The sequence below is a fragment of the Carex rostrata genome, chromosome 35 (genome assembly GCF_964058835.1).
Source record: "Carex rostrata chromosome 35, lpCarRost1.2, whole genome shotgun sequence".
In the NCBI taxonomy this organism is placed as follows: Eukaryota; Viridiplantae; Streptophyta; class Magnoliopsida; order Poales; family Cyperaceae; genus Carex; species Carex rostrata.
This window is the reverse complement of record NC_135952.1, coordinates 3260918-3276758: the sequence shown is the minus strand read 5'-3', so window position 1 is coordinate 3276758 and position 15841 is coordinate 3260918. Positions and strand designations below refer to the sequence as shown.

Genomic DNA, 15841 nt, shown 5'->3' with positions numbered 1-15841 from the left:
AAAAAAATTAAATATGAACCAACCAAATTTTGAGCATTGTACAGTTGTAAAAACCATGAATTAAAAAAAAATGTTTATTTAATTACACCACTAGTACAAACGAAATAAAAAATTATAATGCAGAGTAGATTATACAAAGTGAACTAGAAATTTTAATCTTCAACAATTTGACAAGAATAAGTTGAAATTGAGATCTAATCATAAAAGATAACTTCAAAATGAGATCTATTGAAGAAATGTTTTAGAATTGTAATGAATCTTAATTTCTACTGAAACAAATATTATATATCCTGTAAACTTAGAATTAACAATTATCCCCTGACCTTCCAATCTCTTTTTATTTAAGGGTGCTATATATTTCGAAAGTTCAATTATAATTATAATATTGAGTGCTTAGAGAACATATATATTTTACATGTTTACCGAATTTTTCCTTGTCAAATTAAACTTTCTTTAATTTTCTATATATTCTGAAGCGAAGAATAACATTAAAGAAAAGTACACATTAATGAGCACATAGAAAAGTTCATCCGATCCGGATATTAAGCGGTTCGATTTTTTTTGTTAAATGGATTGGTTCAGTTTATTTTCTAAACTAGTTTAATTGTTTGATTAGGTTAAGTTCAGTTCGGTTAGATTTATAAATTTTAAAACCGGTTAGGTCTAATTGACTGAAATTTTTAAACCCGTCCTCCGTCCGAATCTAACATTTAAAAAATAAATAAAAATTACGACATATGCATATTACTTGGTTTAGTTTAAAACCGGTTAGACTAAATCAAACAAAATTGTTAAATCCATCTTAAAAAAAAATCATAAAATTAACAAATATAATATTTATTTTTACAATTAATCTTCTTCAGTTCAACTGAACAAGCTAACATTTAGTTCTGTTTGTTTGATTAGGTTTTAATTTGGTTGATATGTTTATTTTGGTTTATTCAATTATATTTTTTAAAGCCAACTACAATGTTGGTTTGCCTATCCTACTTTGATTTTAAGTTTTTAACCGAACCGAATCGAACCGAACCGAACCGAACCAATGAGCACCCTAACTAAAACTCTTTACGATATTATTTTAGATTCATCCAGGGCAATCTATTAGATAGTTTAGTTATTTATTATCATATATATAATTTTATCTTATTTTATAGTCATTTCCCCTTTTAATCACGATTTGTCAGCATATTTCTTAATTCAATTTTAGGGCTTTAAATTGAATCAGAGCCTATGCTATGTGTGACGTCATATATATCCCGTGTCCATGAGATATTCACACAAGAATTCGCATCCTCTGAGATCGATATCTCATATTTTGCGTGACTTGTTAAAAAAATCTCAACCATTCAAATACATTGTGCATGAATCTTAAAGTTCAAATAATTAATACTATGTAATTGTGCGTCTCTTAGCCCATAAAAACAAAGTTCACAATGAAAGAAACAAAAAAATTTACCAAAGCATTGATAAATAATAAATTAAAGACAGCATATTAGATCCTAGCTCAATTTGCAAAAATAATATAGATGCTAGCATGACAATTTTTAATCTGCACTACTATAGGAAGAGTCATTGTACACTATACATTATACACAGATTTGACAATTTTATATAAAAGCCGTGTAGAAATTGTAATTTTTGAAAGTTCGAAATATCTGTGGGATCTCTAAACGGATATTTATTAAAGAATCAGTGTAGAACATCTTGAGAGAGCTACACGGACGTTTATGAGGAATTGTACATGGACTATTGTAGAAAGCCTTGAGAGAGTTACACGGATAAGAATGTTGTAAAAGTTTTTCTTATTATAAGAACGTTGTAAAAGTTTAATTTTCTTCTAGTAATTTGCAAAATACAATATAATATATGCTTTATTATTGAGCGAATGTATTATTCAAGTGTTTCTATAATAAGAAATGTATTATTCAAGTGTTCCAACAATAAGAAAATATTATCAATTTTCTTAGAATATGTAGGACAATATATATAATTGACACAATACGAGGGAATCAAGAGGTTATAATAATTAATTAATAAATCGAATTTTGTATCAATAATTCAAAGTTTTAAATTTGTACAAAAGGATTGGTCTGTTTAACTGAATTTATTTTACTAAAATCTTGATGGACTTATGGTGTTGGACCTGAGTGGATTTAGAATATTTGTTCGAAAGAAGCAAAAGAATAACGAATCGGATTTAAATAGCTACTTGGGTTCAAATTCATTATTTAATTAAATACTATGTAAAAACAATACTCTAACTTATAATTTTTAATGCTCTGATTTTTAATTTTTAATGCTCTAACTTCTAATCCTAATTATCAATCTGAATTTTAAAAAAATATTCTAATTTTAAACCCTAAATTTAATCCAAATTAAATTATAAAATTGAGCAAAAATAATTGCACAAAAAAAAAATAATCTGAAGCTATAAATCTCCCTAAAATTTAAAAATCCAAAAGTAGTTGTTCTCCCACCTGCCCCTATTCATGGTCGTATATAATATTGTAATATCAAACGAACAAATCAAATGCATAAAAAGAGTTCACACGTGACATGAAAGGCAAAATATATCAAAAAAAAGTTTCAAGAAAACGATTATTAAAAATATAATTAATTGAACAAAATAATAGAATTTTAGTTAAGGATAATAAATAGTGTTAAAATTAAAAAAGAATTGACTTATGCGCTGCATCAAGTCAAATCAGCGCTGTTAATATCTGCAACCCGGGAGAACCGGAAATAAATCTGCTATGATTCCAAAGAACGCAGAAACCCTACAATTCAACATCCACCCATTCATTCCTCTTTGTGCACGAATCTAAAAACAAATAAATGGGTTGATCTTAAATTGCAGGGTCCTGTGATTCTTTGTAATCACAGAAGACTTATTTCCGAGAGAACCTGTCTGTATGGGCTTACGTTGCCTCTGGAGTTTGGATCATGGGCTTGGGCTGGGCTTATTGCCTTTTCACCTAAGGTAACATAATATTTCTCTTTAGATCCGAACCGTCCGATCAGAATCCACACGAATATTAAAGGAACCGTATTGGTCCGAATTCTGATCGGACGATTCATATTCCTTTCTCACTCCTCTCTTATTTTTTGGAAGTTCCTCTCTCTCTCTCTCTCTCTCTCTCTCTCTCTCTCTCCCCTCTTTGTACTTCAATGGAGCAGAAAGGCGAAGAATCGAATCAACGAGAAAATAAATCCGAAAAGAAGAATCCGATTAAGATTCCTTCGTACCAAGAGGTTTTCGGTGGCACCACCACCACTGCTGCTGCTACCACTTCTTCCTCTTACAACCCATCTCCTCCAACTTCTTTCTCCCAGGCCTTCTCCTTCGTCAAATCCACCGAATTCTACTCCCCTCCGCCGCCACCACCGCCACCACCTCCGTCGTCTGAACCTACATCGGGAAGTGGCACGACCTCGAATTCTTCAACTCCTGCTGCATCGGGAAGTAGTGCGAACCAGAACCGTAATGCAATACTTGTGAGTCACAGACAGGTGGGTCCCGTTTTATGACATGATCATTCATCCTTTTCTTCCTAATAGCTGAAATCCAAAGAGGAGACAAAAAAAAAAAGGGAAAGTTTAGTGGATTTGTTCAGTCTGTGTATTCTATGCAATGTCTGATGATAGTAATGTTATAATTGATGGCATTTGTATGTTAATAATATATCATTAAATCCAAAAAAAATGGTAAAGTTAAAACCAATTCTATGACATAGTTCTATATTGAATGCGTGAATATCTCTGCATATGAACAAGCTTATTGTTTATTTCTTTCGAATTGTAGAAAGGTAACCCGCTGCTTAAGCATATAAGAAATGTGAGGTGGGTGTTTACTGATATAGTTCCTGATTATATGCTCGGACCATCTTCTTGTGCTCTTTATCTTAGGTGAAGTTCTCTCTCTCACACACACATCAACAAACATTTCAAGCCATTTTGTTATCATATGAAACAAACCCAACGGTTGTAACTTGTAAACCAGCTGTAGGCACTTCTTCAGCATTTTTTTTTAATAAAATCTATTGCTTCAGAGACTATTTTAATCTCAATGGCTTCACCATTTGCAGTCTGCGATACCACCTTCTCCACCCTGACTACTTGTACTATCGAATAAGAGAGTTGCAGAGGAACTTTAAACTTCGTGTAGTTTTGTGCCATGTTGATCTGGTAAGTAACTATGCATAGCACAGATTGGTCTGTACTATGGATCAATATATTGGTTTTAAAGTCCAAATAGCCAATCTGAACCATTCAAGTTGATCTCCATAGAAAAGTTTACTTGTAGATCATATTTTATATTTTGTAGAATTTTTTTAATATTTTTTAGATAGGTAGTAAATCACTACTTTTCCATAGTCTAGAATTTTTAGATCAAGTGTTTTTTCTACTTGTATAAAAAAAATAGTAACAAAATTCTAACAAATGTATAATTTGATCTAGAGGTAGACTTTTATATGGACATCATGTTTAACGAACGGTTCAAATCGATTGTTTGGACTTTGAAAATGAAAATATTGATCCATAGTACGGACCATTATGTGCTATGCATAGTACTTGGAAGTAATTTCAGATTCTTCCTAAACGAGGTACTCGGTAAATATTTAATTTATTCACTTTACCAATGGTTTATTTTTCAGGAAGATGTATTGAAGCCTTTACAAGAAGTTACAAAGACAGCACTACTACATGAATGCACCCTCCTTTGTGCTTGGAGGTAATACTTTATTACAAATAGTGAATATAAAAAATTATATTTGTTTGGTTTCTGGTACACTGCACTTGACATATTCTGTTCCTTTCATTTCCTTTAGCTTGGAGGAATGCGGCCGCTATTTGGAGACAATAAAAGTTTATGAAAATAAACCGGCAGACACAATTCGTGAGCAAACGGACACTGACTATATGTCCCGGGTAAATTCTCCTTTGCACTAGACACAGGTTCTTTCTGTGCAAATTACACTAATTTGCATGATTTGGAAATAACACCATTTTTGTAGTAGAAAGCAAATAATACTCAAATGTTTTCTGGGTTGGTGTTAAGACCTTTCGAACATAATAGTTGTGACTGCTCTCAGTTTGAGAATCTGATGTTTTTGAAATACAAATTTTCTAAACACTGATGGATTCTATGATGATATTTCATGTTTTCCAGTTAACTCATGCACTCACATCAATCAGGCATATTAACAAAACTAATGTGGTCACTCTAGGTTCTTCTTTTGGGGTAAGCTTTGGATCACTTTTTTTTTATTTTTTTTATTTTTTTTATAATGTTGTTCTTCTATACCCAATGCTAATAAACTATAAATGTTTCAGTCACTTTCTCGTATTATGGATTCATCTATGGAAGAGTTAGCACAATGTCCTGGGATTGGTGAAAAGAAGGTGCGCAGTACTGTTTTCTCAGTGCTATATTTTAACAATGCCCCTCCATTTCTTTTACAATAAATTAGGTTTTGTTCAACTTAACAGGTCAAGCGCCTGTATGATACCTTCCATGAACCTTTCAAACGGGTCCCAACCCGCCCCAACATTATTGTTCCTGATACCCCTGATAGGGTTAAAAATAAAGGTGAACCTTCCCCGGCAACTGATGGTGGGGAGTCTGGAAAGGATGCCCAGTCACCCGGGAACATAAAGGATTCGAATGTGAGTGTGAAAACAGCCCTATCTGCAGCTTTTGTAAAGTATAACGAGAGGATGCAAAATAGAGGGACCAAGAGAAATTCGAGAGCAATTGGTGAGGCCAGTGGCAGTGCTAGTGATATGGCCTCCAAAGAGGATTAAGCGAAGTGACTACGAGTTTTGGGGTGAAGAAAGACAGGAGCATTTAACTGTTGAGATCAGAAAGCTAAGCTAAGATTGTTTTGTAGCAGAGATTTTTTTTTTTTTTTTTTATGTAGCAGAGATGTTGTATAGGTACATGTTTAGTAAATACTAAATAGTAACCTTTAATTTATCCCCATCAACAGGCTGATTGACTATCTTGCCTTTGTTTGTGATAAATCGTGCTCCACACTTGCCTCAGGCTCAGTTGTTGAGATAAGCCTAGGGGTACAAATACGTATATAATTTTCCGGATATTAACAAAATTATATTCATTTTTATTTTTATTTTTCGAATAGAAATACGGATATGAATATAATTGCTAATATAATTTTAATACCTGATTTATATATTATAACAAAATTAACATATTATTCAATAAATTATTTTCTTCATTAAAAAAAATAACATAAAATATGGATATAATTTGGATATTTGACTATTATGTTAAAAAAATCATGTTAAACTTGTTATCTCGTTAACAAAAATTAATTACCAACAGAATCAAATTTTTAATCAAAAGATAGCAACAAGAAATAACATTACTTTCTAAATACATATGATTCTAAAACAACGGATAATTATTCATATTCGCACAAACAAATATATATATTTTCTTAAATTGCTGACATAACTAATTAAATACGTATAATTATCCATATGTGTATATATTCGCAATCCGAGAAATAAAAAAAATACAGATATGAATAATTATCCGTATACATTTCTGTATACATATTCATATGCCATCTATATCCGAATATTCAAATCTACAAAAATTCGAATCCAAATTCAAACACGGACAGATAATGATAAGTCTGCCCAACAGAAAACTTTGTTAAAAAAAATCTCGACATTCAATAGTTGCGGGGAAAATACAGAACGTTTAAGAACCTAGCTTAGTCTCGATCAAGACCTGAGCTATTTCTCGGTCAATCAGAACACTTCGTCCCAAATACCCTGCAATTTGTTCTTTAGGCCCAAATTAACCAATATATCATGTTTGGTTTTTTAATCAATATACAGTACCCAACATGTAAAATTTGGGTTTATTTGTGAAGTTTTCAAGGTCAAGGACTATAGACTAAAGAGAAATAACAATTTTTATTTTTTAATATTACAAAACACGCAACTCTCAATGAAAAATATATATGAAAAAGGAGCACTTCATGACCAGGTAAGGCATACCACCACCCCGAAATGCTCCGCAAAACTCTCTTTCTTTTTCTGTTCATCTCCACAAAAAGCACCAATTTCAACGGTGTTTTAGCGAATGGGGTTTCACAAATTGCAACCCTCATAAATGAAAACAAAACTGTCCAAATTGATAAAACAACACATAATATACAAATGCTCGAACGAACGAACTACTATACAAATCAATTCCTGCACTTGGGAGTTATTTGCATTCTCTTTCTTGAGAAATTGACATCTTGATCTAACCCATAAGAAAAAAAAAAAGGTAAAGAACACAAACAATTTGGAGCATGAAGCACTTTTCCTCTTTTCATGACATGGAAGTCGGGCAATCATCACACAAGAGATATATTGCAAGGCAATGAATCAGCTCACCAGGTTAATCCCAGTAACATGCAATGAAACCTTACATGGTGCATCAGGCCCCCTCTATTTCTTCATTACCTGTTTCAATCTCTTCTCGGCAATACAAAGCATTCAGCTCTTGTTCCAACTGTATATGCTTAAGCTTTGCCGATATCAGGTCATCAGTTAAGCCAATCATTCTGTATTGTGAAAACACAACAGTAGTTAAAACTATCAGATGTCTTATTATTGGTACTAATTTTCTTTTGTCATTGCTGTTGGAATTGTTTATATTTCAAAACAACATTTACATAAGCTGTAATTAGCAGATTCACATGCTAAAAGAGGGAAAATGAAGAATAAATTGATGTGGGTTTTAATAACAATTACTTGGCTTGTAATTCCGATATTTTAATAAGTAAAATACGCTCTCGCTCCGAGCCTGCTGGATCAGCCTGGAAATGAAAACAGAGAATTATGCTATTAGAAGTGGTTTTAAGATGAAAAGGACAAAAGATTGACTTAAATTTATTAACTATTAAGGCCAGATAAAGTTATTATCACTTGTTTAAAAGCAAAAAATTCAGAGCAAATACAGGAGCTAAAATAGGAAAAAATAATTCTATTTGTTTCTTTGTTGGAGATGATTGCTTTGACTGCTTACAGTATCATTCTCTGTCGTAGATTGAGAAGAGATCCCAGCCTGGGCACCTGAGAATAAGCAACTTCAATAATATGGACAGAAATGTTGTCTACTTAATCGGATATTTAATAAAAAATAATGATGAACCCTAGAAAATGCTATTATTTGCAGTATATACTGCTAGATCAGTTCAATTTGTTCCTTCTTTCCTCTGTCAGGTTTACTTGTCACAATCTATATTCAGCATATCTTCTTTAGCAATAAGCAAGGATTTCATTGGGGAAATTTGGAAATGATCTAATGTGGTAGTGAGGTAAATGCATGGATCAGAACCATAGGTGAAATTGGTAAATAAATAAAAAATAATAATAACAGCAACGATAAATATAATAGTGTAATAAATATATAAACAAAGAACCAACAAAGAATCCTAATATTAATTTGATAAGCAACTCACCATCGGACCCGTCATTTTGTTGCAAGGTATTCAGCAGGTTCAATATGAGACCCTGAATATAAACAATTTTAATCAGGAAGTTAATTTATTAACAACTAAGATAACAGAAATTAAATTTGTCTGTTTTAGAAAAAAAAAAAGGGGGAAAGAAGAGCAGGTGTCTGGTTGGTACTTGCTGAAAGGAAGTCTGTTGGAAAAGATTTTGAAGGTGAGGCATGATAGCTGATGCCGGTAAGGAAGAATTGTATATCTCCTTCGAGTACTGAGCAGAAAGCTATAAAAAGAAAATAGTAAATCAAAATATTTTATAAATAGAATGCTAGTAACTACCAACCTAGCAAAAATCCAGCAAAACCAAATTGTAAACATTTTACAAATAAAAAAATATGATGCAACTATACAATTAACATACCGGTTTAGTAAATCGCCACTCTCCAACACTAGCTGATTTTTTTAGAGGTGATGATCCCTGAGAAACCCAAATAATGTATTATAAGAGAACAAGGCAACAAGCAAATGATCAATACAGTAACAGACAAAACTGATCTTATACCTGAGAAGTCTTGCGTAAAGGAACCCCCATACCAATGTCAGGAACCTAACAATCAGACATTGCTCTTTAGTTTAGACTTTGGATTAGCAATTATAAGAATCAAATGATTTGATTTACCAAATATTGTCAATACCTTCGCTAGATCTACGTTTTCAGATGTAACAGAAAAGCGCCCCTTTTGAACCACATTACGCTTGGATTTATCATCCATCGATTCAATATAACCTATCACATAAGAAAAGAAAACAGTGTATATCCCTTGTCAAAACTGCAGATGAATCATTGTATGAAATTGGGGTGTTCATGTTAACACAGTGATTTGCCTAAACTCTAAAAGTTATATCTGTAATAGTTGATAATACATGAGATACCAACTACAGGAGCGAAAAATTTATCAACAAAAAACTAAATCACACCCGTCTGGATGAATAAGATTTACACAAAAAGAAAAAGAAGAAAAAGGGTCGAAGCCTCATAGATGTGTAATATTTACCTCCTGGAGAACGCATAGGAGCTGACAAACTATTAGCAGACGCACGATTTGGAAGTGACAGTGGACCGCTAAAATTTGTTGTTCGTCGAGTCTCAGGTCTACCAGTAACGTGCTGGTTGTTTGCGGCTTCTGACCTGGCAACCAAAGCATAAATAAAAAAAGCATAAACAACACAAAAGCATCCTTTTCCAACAAAGTAACTAACTCATTAGCTGCAATGTCATAGATAGTTCTAAATAGTCATCAATCAGGGATAGTTGCTAGTTGCTACCTACTATTTGACAAGTCGACAAGCTATGTTGACACCCAAACCTGACAAACCATCCTGCCCAAATAATTTGACTATTATCTGAAACTGATCAAATTTGTTCTCGTAATAAGATGGCCCTTTGGATCTCACTTAGTTGCAGCGCTCGACTCCTTAATAGGCTTGAGTCATGGTAAATCACATAATTGCTAAAAAAAATGCTAATTAATAAATTTATGAAATTCAAACCTCTCTGAAGTCTTCTCTCTTTCAGAAAGGATGACTGGACCACTAAATGCTTGCTTTTTAGCATCAGCCACATTCCTCAAAGGTTTATTATCGACCACTTTCTTTTCGTTAGAGAGCGCCAAATTATTTTCTGATTTGTTTGTGCCGGGCTCATCACTTCTTGTGTTGTTGCTTGTGCTTGCTGTACTTGTTTCTGCAATTTCTCCTCTCATGCTAGAGCATCTTGAGTCATCTGATATGGCACTGCTACCCCTGGAATCAGAAGCAACTAGCATTACTAAACTACATCAAGCAGCATTATAGCACCAAAAAAACTAGCCCGTAGAAAGCTGAATTAATTACGTGGGCCTGTTCGGCTGGAGAGGAAAAGGGGAATAGATTGGCATAGAGGTTCTATTCTAGCCAAACAAGGAATTGAGTGGAATTGTGGAAATGGGAAAAGTAAAATTGCGTTCGAACTTTTGCAGTCAAACCCCTGCTTTTTACAAATAGGTCTCTCCTCTCTACGAGCCAATTCTTTATTCCATGGGATGGTGGAATAGAGGAAGTGGCCTTTTCTTTTCTTTTCTTTTTTTCTTTTTTCTTTTGAAAACCTGATAGTGGCTATCAGGTATGTGCACAGTAAGATAAATTACAACACATCAGTACCCCTGCAAACAATAAGTGAAGTGACCTTTTTCAAGATATGAATTGGCTCAATTACCAATACTCTTCCACTATTCCACCCTTCCACCATCAACCGAACACAAGTGGAATAGTACGAAACAGAAGTCTATTTCAAATTCCACTTTTCCTCTATTCTTTCACTATTCCATATATCGCTGAACGGGCCCAATGTGTGCTTGTAGGATGGGGAATTTATTTTTATTCTTTTCATTTGGTTAGTGATATGGTCATATGTCGCTTCTTCTTTTTCCTTTTTGGTGGAAAGAATCTTATTTTTAGCCTTCAAGGTATTGAAAGATTGTGCATTGTCTCACCTGCAGGTAGTTTCATCTTCAAGTACTTCCTTCCCTGAACTGCATTTGGATGAAGAAGGAACCTAACACGAAAAAGGATAACAAAATTAACAAGATGCTTGACGAGTTCGGAATCATTTCAGCCTTGAATTGAAAATGAATTTCTAAAGAAACTGCAATCTGTTAAAAAAGATGATGGTACAATTGTACAATGCTTGATTACTTGTAAAATATCAACCAATTCATTGCATGATCAACTGTAAAATTAGGCTGCAACTATAACCTAGGCACACCTTTTCAAGCATTGACCCTCTACCATTTTCCTCGTCTTCATTTATCTCAGAAGTTTCATCGTCATCTTGAATCTAGGAAAAAGAACAAAATAAAACAGCTATAAAAAAAATGTGTTGAAAAATTAAGATCCAGTTAAAGACCCCGGTAACTCAAGAAAAATAGAAAGAGAAAAGGTTGGTATACCAGTGATGCTTGCGCCTTCAAATCCTCGATGTCAAACTTCCATGCACTAACGCCTCTTTGGTACTCACTCTATAAAATAGCAAACCAGAACATCTCTATAACACATCACACATGATACCACTAGCTAAAGAGATTTGCAAGTAATTTTGGTGCAGAACAATTTCTATAACATGATTATGTTTCATAAGTCATAACCCTACCTTCTGGCCAAATTTTCTTTTCAATTTGATATAATTCATACACAGTAGGCTCATCTACCTACCCAAATTTTTCGCTCAAGCAAAAAAGCAAACTTTCAAAGTTGCTATCATCAGTTTAAGTACTCAATATTAGGGCCCACTCTTTCAGAATGGAGATGGATGATGTGCATATATACATTGTATGCATATATGCTCAAAAACATTTGACCATATTGTCTTAGATATGTTACGAACAGACCTGTGATATTGCTTCTTGTTCTGAAGAAGGCATTTTCCTCAGAGCCAGTTGTGCAGCATCTTTGAGCTGAAAATATTACTAACGACTTAGCTAAATTAAGACAAAATAGAAAGCACAAAAAAATAGATGAGAAATAGTCTTCCTGACCTGGAGTGCTTTTACTCTATCCCACAAAGGTGGCAAGTCAGCTAATATTTTCTTCAGTGAAACCTCAGGTGACTTCACAGGCTTGAAAAATTGATGCTTTAACAGCTTTTCAGCTGTTGGCCTCTTTGTTGGGTCTTTCACTAGGCACATTGCAACCATTTCCTTAAAAGACTGGTCACAACTGAAAATCCCTCATAAGTATACGAATCACTAAATTCTACATAGAAATTATCCTACAAATTCTATGTTTTCTTAATAGAAGGATCTATACTACCTTTGAGAATCCTTTATCTCGGTCATAATCAAGACCAGGAGGTGCATTCTGTAGGGTCATGAGAAGAACCTAAAATTTCCAGAAAAAAAGAAAAGAGATAAAAGCACTGAAGTACTATGAATTAGTCATTAATACTTCTGGCTGAAGTTACATACAGTGTAAAAGGTATTTCAGGATTGCATGAAAATTAACAAACATCAAATTAGACATTGGAAATTTTATACATGCACTTTGTAAAGGATTTGAAAACAATTCCTTGTATTGAGATTCTAATCATACTTGGAAACAGAAATTCTGTAAAAGTTTACCTTCATGGGGGGGTATTTGGAGAATGGAGCATGGCCATGTGCCAGTTCGAGCGCAGTTATTCCAAAAGACCATATATCAGCTCTGTGACAATACAAAAAAAAAACTTCCTTAGATTGTCTAGCTACAAAGATGAGCATTGATAAGATCTTCGCTTATTAACTGGTATAACGTACTTGAAATCATATCCAGCCCCTGGTTGCAGTACTTCTGGGGCCATCCTACAAAAGGTTAAATATGTACATTTACACTGATAAAACAGTCATAACACATAAAAGAAAATGGAATAAAACAAGTATTAACAGATCCTACCAGCATGGAGTTCCTACAAATGTAGTTCTCGTCCTTTGCCTATCACCTTTATCAAACATGCATGCCGAAACACCAAAGTCTCCCAGTTTTACTACGCCAGGACTATCTATAAGTATATTACCAGCCTACAATACAAAAAAACCCTTCATGACTAACAAAGTAACAGGAAAAGGTAAAGACAAAAGCAAGCTTCTGATTATTAACAAAACGAACCTTGACATCACGATGGATATGACCATGTCTATGGAGGTACTCCAATGCCTTAAGTGTTTCCTTCAAAATAGACCCAATAACACGCTCTTCAAACCCGTCAGGGTAAGCGATCTTCATTAGGTGGAGACACGAGCCTTCAGACATAAATGGCATCACAACCCAAAGATGCCGCTCAACGACAAATGAGCAGTATGCTTTTATCACATTGGGATGGTCTATCAAGCTCATTATCTGTGCCTCTCTTCTTATGTCATCCTACAAAAGCATCATTGTTTTTATCATGAAGCAACAGTAACTGTGAAAAATGATTATTTAGAACTACAAAATTCCACTTTATAGCTGTTGAACAAAGATTATCTTTAGAAAGAAAATAAACTCTCCATTAAATGGTGAAAATATAATTTTCAATCAGCAGACGAGATTCTGTAGTGACCTCTGTTTAATAAGCAGGTATAAAGTAAATTAGTAGTTATGTTGTAGCTGTCTGTAGTTTGTAATTTGATCCATATAGAAGAAAATTATCCTTATATATCAAAATGGGCATCAGATAATATTCAGTATCTTCCTGTCCTTTCAAAATATATAAAAGAAAGATTCAATTTTTTTTTGTACAGCATCAACAGAGAAAACAAATAATGAAATTAAGCAATTAGGAATAAGCAGTGTTATCCACATATTATCTGCTTTGTGAAAAACTAGAACCAAGTTACAGAATTACTGATGAACTTCTTAATTTCCCAGAGGAACCAGAACAAAAGCATAATAAAACATGATAAAACCAATGCATAAACCTGCCAACTGATCTGAATAAATTAAGCAGCAGCAAAAATCTACAATCCAGTAATTGTAGAATAAACCTGACCCTTGATCTAAATTCACTCAGTAACAGTACACTTATTCAAAGTAGAGAATTAATAACAAAATTGTGCAATCAATGAAGAAATGGAAAATGAATTAAGATCCAGATACTGCAGCTAGTAATCAATCCCACTTTGGATCTATCAGCTACACACAAGTGAGGCAATTCAAACAATGAAACAACAGAGAGAGGGGGGAGGGGTGACTAACGAGATTGCTACTGCATCGATCGAGATCGAGGCACTTGACAGCTACGATATCATTGGAAGGTAGGTGGATCGCTCTGTAGACCACAGCGTTGGCACCATAGCCGACCTCTTCCAGTAGCTTGTAATCTTCCCCTGAGGGCTTGTACACTACTCTCCTCCCACTCCCGGACTTGCCCACCATCTCTTCTCTTCTCTCCCGTTGACCGCCGTCAGTGACGATGAGGATATATAGAGAAGAAAGAAAGAAGAAAGGTTTCAGACGTAAAAGGAAAGCAGAAATTTAATAATTGGAAACGGGAAGGCAAAACTGAGAAGAGGCGTGGGATCGGCGATGCTGACGTGGCACGGCCTCGAGCGCCGGATTGGATTGGGAAAGAAACCGGGCGTTGAAATTGTAAGACTCCGACTCAGACGAGCAGTAGATAAAACAACAGTTCTTCTGTGAACTTCATCTCTGTAGCTTATTATACACACCGACCGTACGCGCTTCCTTCTTTTTGTGGGCCAGGTGGCATGTGGGTGAGGTGAGGAAGAGAGTGTGTGGGACCCGCAGCTGTTGTCCGTTCTTGCTCCAGAGATCTGACCAAGAGAGTTTTGCTGCGCTGGCAATTAGACGCTGTTTTAGCATTTAATTCTTGGACCGGAACGATGGTTAAAGAGGAATACGCTGAATTGGTAGCGGTGGTCCAGTAATTAAATGATGTGTGAGAATATGAGAGGAAGGAAGTACCACGGCCGAGGACGAAGGGTACGAACAGATATAGTAGTAGGATCCAAAATAGGGAAGGGTTGATACAGATCAGTGCGCCGTACGATGTTGGGCACGGTCTAAGATGGCACGAGCATTAAAAGCGGGTTGATTCAGGCCAGATGAGAGCATTGCCAATTGCCATGGGCCATGGCTCCACCTGTGGGACCAGATGAGAGATGTTTCGTAGAGAGTTGAACAAAATATTTTTATTCACCCTTAATTACTTATCTATCAACATCAAATTTCCTAGCTAGTTAATTTTAAATATGCATTGCATTAACTAGCCGTTTTGAGTTTAGCTCCGGACCGGCTGATCAAAATCTGGACCAATTCGGCAATGCACTTAATATTCGTACGAATTTAAAATTGGACGGTTCAGATCTAAACTCAAAATTTTGAGTTAATTTAGAGGATACTGATTTGTTAATTTAAAACGATTCAGTTCATATTTTAGAACAGTTTTATTGTTTAGTTTAGAAATTTTAAAATTGGTTAGACCGAACCGATTAATTTTTTAAAATATATTCCTTCATAATCAAAAAAAATTTTAAAAAAATTGTGACGTAATGTATATTGTTTGGTTAAGTTAAAAACTGGTTAGAAAAAATCAAACAAAAATTTTAAATCTGCCTTAAAAAATATTAAAAACATTAACAAAAAAAATATTTACTTTCATGATTAAACTTCTTATTTCAGTTAAATCGAACAAATCGAAATTTAGTTCGGTTGTTCGGTTTGATTTTAGTTCAATTGATAAGTTTACTTCAGTCAGTTCGGTTGTATTTTTAAAACCTAATAAAATTTTAATATGCATATTTTATTTCGATTTTAATCAAACCAAATTGAACCGATAAACACCCCTGCATATA

General features: G+C 34.2%; 2 protein-coding genes across 3 annotated transcripts; one reads left to right on the top strand and one right to left on the bottom strand.

The window, feature by feature from the left end:
• The first annotated feature begins 3117 nt into the window (after positions 1 to 3117).
• On the top strand, positions 3118 to 5999 carry ERCC1 (nucleotide repair protein). Of its 2 annotated transcripts, none has more exons than XM_078298430.1 (8): positions 3118 to 3510; positions 3803 to 3906; positions 4086 to 4185; positions 4656 to 4732; positions 4830 to 4929; positions 5171 to 5242; positions 5335 to 5403; positions 5472 to 5640. In XM_078298430.1, exons 1-8 carry the CDS (start codon positions 3169 to 3171, stop codon positions 5505 to 5507), a joined length of 900 nt encoding a protein of 299 aa, XP_078154556.1. In that variant the 5' UTR covers positions 3118 to 3168; the 3' UTR covers positions 5508 to 5640. The 2 variants fall into 2 exon arrangements, with proteins under 2 accessions (XP_078154556.1, XP_078154555.1); XM_078298429.1 differs by having other exon boundaries at positions 3123 to 3510; positions 5491 to 5999.
• Positions 6000 to 6929: 930 nt separating this feature from the next.
• On the bottom strand, positions 6930 to 14544 carry LOC144549430 (uncharacterized). The gene is made up of 21 exons (XM_078298160.1): positions 14223 to 14544; positions 13155 to 13409; positions 12942 to 13066; positions 12806 to 12850; positions 12632 to 12713; positions 12324 to 12392; positions 12050 to 12220; positions 11903 to 11968; positions 11465 to 11533; positions 11281 to 11352; positions 11009 to 11070; positions 10029 to 10280; positions 9533 to 9666; positions 9173 to 9264; positions 9040 to 9084; positions 8899 to 8955; positions 8659 to 8760; positions 8487 to 8538; positions 8051 to 8097; positions 7777 to 7841; positions 6930 to 7586 (listed from the first exon to the last, which is right to left on the bottom strand). The coding sequence occupies exons 1-21, from the start codon at positions 14400 to 14402 to the stop codon at positions 7460 to 7462; spliced, it is 2169 nt and encodes a 722-aa protein (XP_078154286.1). The 5' UTR covers positions 14403 to 14544; the 3' UTR covers positions 6930 to 7459.
• Between the last annotated feature and the right edge of the window lie 1297 nt (positions 14545 to 15841).